The sequence below is a fragment of the Ochotona princeps genome, chromosome 1, assembly GCF_030435755.1.
Source record: "Ochotona princeps isolate mOchPri1 chromosome 1, mOchPri1.hap1, whole genome shotgun sequence".
Taxonomy (NCBI): domain Eukaryota; kingdom Metazoa; phylum Chordata; class Mammalia; order Lagomorpha; family Ochotonidae; genus Ochotona; species Ochotona princeps.
In genome coordinates, this window is record NC_080832.1 from 41,985,632 (window position 1) to 41,993,487 (window position 7,856).

Below are 7,856 nucleotides of genomic sequence, written 5' to 3' on the forward strand. Positions count from 1 at the left end.
CACTAAAACATGCCATAGATATCAGTTGACATCAGCAAAGTATTGTCTGATGTTTTTACAGAATAATTGTAGACACTACAATCACATGCCTGGGATAACAGAGCAGTTACACGTGTTGTCTCGCGTTGTGGTGATATAAGAATTATTTCTGAGTTAGAATGCAGCATCCAGAGGTCTGCTCGGTCATTAAGTCTGTAGTCCCTCACAGCTTCATCTGACAGACGATGATGGAGAAAGTCTGTAGGCATCATAAGCCCCGGGGAGAAAAAGCATCCCTTAACATAAATATTCTGGCTTAAGATTGACAAGAGCTTGTTTTAATAGTAAGTTCATGTGATGAAGTGTCAATGTTTTAGCTGAGGGAGTCTGCTCAGTGAGGCAGGCAGCAATTTTGGTTTTAATTTGTAAATTCAGCAGGGGCCGACTTCACTAAAATTCTTGCCCAGGAGAAGATCACTTTCCAGGGAAGGTCAGGTGGTGAATTCTTAAAATAGATTGCTTAAAATATTTCAGCAAATCCTGATTATTATGGTGAAATCAGTTTATAATGATGAAAAATCAGATTAATTTCAACCCAATCAATCAATTGGCAAGAAGAATTTCTTACTGGTACTGTGGAAGCATCTATTAACAGAAGATATTGAAAGAGTAAGAAATGGAGATCAGACTGAAAAAAAAAATTATATATGCACCTTTTAAAAGACACAAGTGTACATGGTATTAAAAATAACTCATCCTCTGAGTAATTAATAAAATATTCAGTAAAACATACTTTGCAAATATGTATTCTGTATTGCCCTCTATCAGTTGAGTCTACCTGAATTCAAATTTTAGTTTAATCATTCATTATATAATCTTGGGCACATTGCTAAAACTTTTTGTCCAATTTCCTCATCTGTATAATTGGAGGTAAATAACAAATATCACATGGGATTGTGAGAGGATTAAATGAGATAATATAATACTTTCAAAATGCTATCTGGCACATAGCAAGATTTTAAAAAAATGGCCATTATTAAGTTTTTGTATCCCTATTTTACCTCTCTTCGGTTACTGCTTTTTTTTTTCTTTTGTTAAGAAAGTGTGTAAACAATACACCAGAATAGACAGGATTTTCTAAGTCCATAGCTACATTTTTCGTCTCCCTTCCCTTGTTTTGCTGTGTCCCTGAGACCTAATTGTCTATAACATCATCATAATGAATGGAATGACATGAACCTTCTCACCTTGATCAAAAGCATTCTGTTGACTCTCTGTGATTAGAACCCATTCCTAATTAACCAAGGCAAAACTGAAATAATCCCACCTGTCCAAATGTACTTCATCTAGGTTTAAATCTTTAAAAAAACATGTTCTCTATGCAAATCTTCAAAACCTTAAATCCTGTCCTAAACCACTATACTATTATTAGACTTTCCTGATGCTGAGGCATACTTGGGATTTTTATTAAAAATTATAATCTAGTTTCCTTCTCAAATTTAGCAAATTAAATTTATATGGAAAACTTATAGATTGTTGAGATTTAGTGTAAAATCTCAAGTAGTTTGAAACCTTTTAAAAATATAGAAGTACAATGCTAGGGTCCAGTGTACAGTGCAGTGGGTGTGGATGACACAAAGGTGTGAAGAGGACAGCTCCCCTGTGTGGCAAGGCCTGGGAGAGCTTCCAGCTGTTAGGCAAGGTCCAGAGAAAGTCTCTGACCACCTTGACGCTGTTTCACCCCCTGGTTGCATGGACACTCAAGCACCCCACTAAGAATTCTGTGATCTGTTGAGGCATGTTTGGCCCTGTGAGATGGCTTTTGCCACCAACGTGAGCTTGAGAGTTAATGCTATTGACAATGTCTTGGTGAGTGGGCCTTTAACTGCGCACAGGAGTACAATTAAACCCATGCCATTTCTGGACACCTTATTGTGTGCCTACCCATTGCACTGAAACCGGGCCCAGACATATAGCATGCCTTCTGGGAAATGGCTTAATAAGAATTTTGCAAAGTAATGGAAGTGATGGGAGTGAGAGCTGAAACTGCTATGGCAATAAATATAGTTATTGTTATCTCAAAGGCTAGCCTGTCTTTGCAGTTTTTTGGAGCATAGAAAATGTAACTGTTTTAGCCGCTTTTATAATTTTTAGCTAGAGGAATTAAGGATGCTTTTATTAAAGAAAAAATGCTTTTGATTATTGTCTCATTGTTTATGGGGTTGTAGAGTCTGTAGTTGTAGGGGAATTTTATATTTGAAATTTCTGTTTTGGATTTTAGGTTTTTTTCCCTTGTAACCTATTTTCCCACTAAATGATGGGTAAATTGTAGAAGTAGAAACGTGGGAATGTACTACTAATTAGCAGATAATCACATGTGCCTTGGCCTTGGAGTCCTGGCTGTTGCTCCATGGCTACTGTTGAAGAATAAATAATGGCTTGCTTTGAAGAATATGAATACAGTATTTTGCAGAATTATCTTTTGGGACACCTGGTTAGCCTTGAAGTGCAGATGGAGTGACCAAATGTCTGTACATGCCCCCTTAGTCTTGAAGTAAAAATAGAATAATTAGTTGTTTGTGCAGAAGCTTGTGAGGTGTCTGAGTAAATAAAAACGGCAGCTTTTTCTTGGGCTGTTGTAAGAGCACACCAAGTGACAGGGTCAGTGTCTTTCTTTACCACCTACTCCACGCACCCTTCCCGAGCTCTGAACTCGGCTGGAGCTGGACACTGCAGTACAACTTTGGGACCTTTGTGTAGCAGAATCAAAAATGCTAACACCGGGAAATTAAACATTTTGTAGATATTTAGTCCAAGAATTTCTAATTTTACTAAGATCTCTGGGAGGCACACACTGGAAGAAAAAATGCTTGCAGATTGTGTTTCTACCACTTTAGCCAAGAAGAACCTTATTTTATGTCATAGGTCAGACAAAACACCTAAAAAGGTCATCACTAACTAAGATTAAGAGCAGAACTAGGTTCATAAAACACTCTTCTTTCAAATGCTTCCCATGTGAGGTTTGACATTACTATAACCTTTCTTTAAGTGTATGTCAAGTTGCATGCCTTTTGTTATAAATTTTTATTTTATATGTCTCTTAGTAGTTATTAATAAATATAAACTCTTCCAATTTAACTGAAAGTGACTTCTATTAGTCCTTCTTTCTCCATTTAGTATTGTTGTGAAGAGCTATTACAATAAAAATTCATCATCTTGAAAAGACATTAGTAATCAAATATTTTGGAAAGAAAATATCTGATGTTATAAAAGAGCTAAACTTATTCCTGAAGTCATACCACCACTGTTTTGAAGCACTTGATCTTTTTGTACCTTCTATTTTTTAAAGATTCTTATCTTCTATTTAAATGTTAAGGTTACAGGGTTTGCAGTCAGTGAGAATTTCTACCAGAAATTAATATGTGCAACATTTCTTAAAATTCCACTTGATATAATGAGCTTTTGCATGTGTAGATATAACTAGCTTTCCTTAATAGGCACTTTCCTGAAAACTTTCAAGAAAAGTCTATCATACTTTGATATATTTATTGCATTTTCTCCTTCCACTGCATGTGGGCAAAAAAGATGGAGCAAAGATGAGAGTCAATAATATACTGTGTATGCTTAATGTTCTATGTAATATGCTAAAAATGTGCTTAGCCATTTTAAAAAATATTCATTAACAATTGTTTTATTATTATTATGACCACCAGCAATGCTTGAGTGCTTATTATATGCAGGAAATTAGCAAGAGGATTTACATCCATTGCCCAAATTTGTCCTAATTTGGAGTGCCTAGTTCAAGTCCTGGCTCCTCACTTGTGATTACAACTAACACTGATAAGTACCTGGAAAAGCAGCAAGTGAATGGCTCATTGTTTCCTTTGCTGTACAGCTCTTTTTGACGAAGTCTAATTTGTCTGCTTTTGCTCGTGCTTCTTAGCATCAGATCTAGAACAGTCCTTCCCCATTCCAATGCCGTGAACTCTTTTTCTAGTCTTACTCTAATATTTTCGAAGTTTCAGGTCTGCATTTAGGAATTTCACCCATTTTGAGTTGATTTTCGACAAGGAGAGATAGAAGTTTAGTTCCATTCCTTTACAATTTAATTTTCGAGCTCCACTTACTGAAAATGTTATCCTCTATTCAATATGTGGCCATACAACCTCTATCAAAAATCAATCGTTTCTAAATACATGGATTTACTACCAGGGTTCCTATTCTGTTCCTCTCTTTGGATGGCAGTTCTGCAACTGTTGATGTAAAATTGCACTGCGTTATTATGCCTAGTTAAAGAATGGGGACATTCATATTTTATAGCAAGTCCAATGTACTCACTTCTAAAAGTTAAATGATTATAAAACAGTATTCTTAACAGTGGTGTGTAATAATTTGAATGTTAAGCTGATACACTAAATGGTTATAATAGAAAGAATTAGGTATCCGCTGAGAAGGTCATTACAAAATATTTAGGATCTGTAGCCATTTGAGGAGTGGGCTAGTGGTTGCAAGATTGATCTCTCGCACCAGCGTGGTAGCCTAGTGGCTGAATTCCTCACCCTGCATGTGCTGGGATCCCATGTGGATGCTGGTTCATGTCCTGGCTGATCCATTTCACATCTAGCCTCCTGCCTGTGGCCTGGAAAAACAGTTGAAGACATTCCAAAGCACTGGGACCCTGTACCCTGGCTTGGTATCAGCTCCGCTCTGGCCACTGAGGCTTCTTGGGGAATGAATCAGCAAATGAAAGATCTTTCTTTCTGTTTCTCCTTGTCTCTGTGAATATGCCTTTCCAATAAAAATTTAAAAAAATTAAAAAGTTGATCTTTTTCCCTTTGCCATTCAAATAAAAATAAATATTTCTTAAAGATATACATGATACTAGCATTATAAATATGAACAGTGATTTCATACTTAAAACTACTATGTATAAACATCAGTAAGATTTGATTATTATTGCCTAAAGGTTATTTTTTATTAGCCATTAAGTTTTTTGTTTTGACAAGAGACAACCTATTTTCATGTGAACATGGTTCCTTCCTGCTATATACATAAACAGACCCCTAAATAAAAAACAATTGCACATTGAATAGCAACATTAGCTTTTCCTCTATCCCTTACCCCTGGTTTGTAGCTGAAAATAGGTGGCACATCAATTATTTCAAATTCATTATGCAATGTGACAGAGTGCAAAAAATTGCCACCTGCCATGCCACCCTTGCCAACGTGTAAAAGACACAAAAGGAGGTTCTGGCTCTATCATAGTAGCCTTTTGTGAAGTGAAACAGCAGATGGAAGATCTCTCTGTCTCCCTCTCTCTCCCTTTCAAGGAAATAAATAAATCATTTTTGAAAATGATTAACTTGGAATTGTGTGCCTTTGCCCATGTGAGTGAACTTCCCTTTCTGTTTTGTCAGGAAGAAGCACTGCATGGTTTTCGAGTGAGTGATTATTTTGAATACATGGAAATTTTGGAGCAAAACTACCGGCCAGTGCTGCTACGAGCCATGCGGGACATCAGAGTGCCGAGTGTGTAGATCAGAATGCCCACAGTTTAATGTCATCTTGTATTTACTCTTACAGGAAACAGGAGGACTTGGTTGTTTTCTAACAACCAATTTCATTTACATGTATGTCAATACTGAGATCTTCTAAATATAATAATATATTCAAGTAGATGTGCACTCAATTTGTGACATGAATTCAGTTTTGTAAGTTTCATTGCTTTTACGGTTGTTTTAGAGTCAGATTAAGCTATTTGAAGTTTTTATGTAAGAGTTCCCATCTACAACTCCTTCTTTACCAGATGATCAAAATATTTTCTTTCCAGTGAGTTTGGAAAGAAACAGCATTGTTGGGCCCGGAGCGGTAGCCTGGTGGCTAGGGTCCTTGCCTTGAGTATGCCGGGATCCCATATGGGCGCCAGTTCTAATCCCAGCTGCTCCACCTCACATCCAGCTCCCTGCTTGAGGCCTGGAAAAGCAATCGGGGACGGCCCAATGCATTGGGACCCTGCACCCACGTGGGAGAATCTGCACTCAAGAGCTTCTGGCTCCTGGCTTCAGATCAGTGCAGCACCGGCTCACTTGGGGAGTGAATCATTGGATGGAGGATCTTTCTATCTCTTCTCCTCTATACATCTAACTTTGCAATAAAAATAAATAAATCTTTTTTTAAAGAAACAGCATTGTTATAAATGTTTCAATAGCCATAGAGAATCCATATAGACAAGGGAAGAACATTTGTTTGTTCTCTGTGCTGAACAAAGGAAAATAGGCATAACCCTGCCTGCTTGCTTTGCATAGGGAGCAACAAGTGCTATTTGTCATGGCAAGTCGCAGAAAAACCACCTTCCTGAAACGTAATTGTTTTGCTAGTAGTTACTTTTGATAACTATATCAATTTATGTTTTTTCATATGAAATGTGATCTTTACATTTGTCATTTAAAAGATAGATTGGTTAGTTTATACTGCTAAGCATTCTCTTCTTATTATGCGTTTTCCTTAGTGTTAGAATTGAAAACAGTGACAAAATAGATTTCTAAATTAGTTTAAATGGAAAAAAACAGTTTAATTTTATTTAAATAGAAATTTCTGTGCCATTATGTCCCGACCTGCAGGACACAAAGCTCAAGCCCTGAGGGTGGACCGGGAATGCCGGGCTGGTAGCTCCGGGCTGCTGGCCCTAGAAACACACGGACACACATACTTGGTGGAAAAGAGTGCCTCTCTCTTTGTTTTACTCCTCATATATATACCTTCTTCTCTAGAGGAGGAGGAGAAGGGGAGGGGTTTCTGGAACTAATTATTTGAACAGAAACAGGGAAGGAACTAATCATATGTATTGAAACAGGGGAGGAACTAATTATTTGAACAGGAACAAGGGTGGAGGTTCTATTCTGCTTGCTCTACACAGGATGCTCTGGCCTAATATCCTGCTTGCTGTGGCCCTGCTTGCCCAACGCAGGCTTTGCAATGCAACAGGCTGTCAGGTAGGCCAAGACTAAAGCCCATAAGTCTGTGACTCCTAACACCATTAAAATAATACATGAGGGCCTGTCTTGTTACATTGTAAATGTCACATTGAATATAATAAAATATACAAATGCGTGAAATTTCTTTTACAGTGATCAATGTATTTCTACACTTTTTTGTAAATTATGGAGGCTCTTCATCGTCTTTTCTTATATCTGCGTGTAGATTGTACATTCCTTGACCAAAATAGGTGTGGACAGGAGAGTTTCAGATTTTGGAATTCTTTATAATTTGATGATATTTGCACTTTGTAATAGGACCCAGGTTTGCATATGACACTAATTTTTATATTATGGCTTCATTATAAACATGGTATGGATTAAATAATATACAGTACTTAGAGTGAGCTTGCATTTTGAGTATGACCCAAAATCCAGTGTGGAATTTTCTACTGGTGGCATCAGTCATTGCTCAAAAGGCTTTATCATTTGTAAAGTTTTAGTTTTAAAACATTCAATATGTATATATCAAATATATACAGCACTATTATCCATTTATAAAAAGATGGAAAATTACAAATTCCTTTTCCTTTTTGTGTGCTAAAATTATTGGTACTGTACAGTTTCTAATTTTGTGGTCCTTAGACTAGTGCAATATCAACCTCCCAAAATTAGAGTTGCTGCTGTAAATGTCATAGTGGTTTCTCTATGATGAAATTGCTAAAGAACATTGGAAAGTTGTAAAAAATAAGTTTAATTAGTTAATTTCTCATATTGCACACTTCAGCTCCAATTGATACACGTTAAATTAGAGACTATTAGATGGTGCAGAATTTTAAGCTATTTCTACTATTAAACTATGTTTTATAAATCTGTTCCATAGAACATGGATTACATGTTTAT

At 36.6% G+C, this 7,856-nt stretch overlaps 1 protein-coding gene across 1 annotated transcript in view; it reads left to right on the forward strand.

The window, feature by feature from the left end:
* The window catches only part of LOC131483103 (protein broad-minded-like), a 31,549-nt gene extending 25,897 nt beyond the window's left edge, over positions 1 to 5,652 (forward strand). The window contains exon 4 of the mRNA XM_058680124.1: positions 5,397 to 5,652. Coding sequence (XP_058536107.1) covers positions 5,397 to 5,516 — 120 coding nt within the window. The 3' untranslated portion in view covers positions 5,517 to 5,652. The remainder of the gene's footprint in view (positions 1 to 5,396) is intronic.
* The last annotated feature ends 2,204 nt before the right edge of the window (positions 5,653 to 7,856 follow it).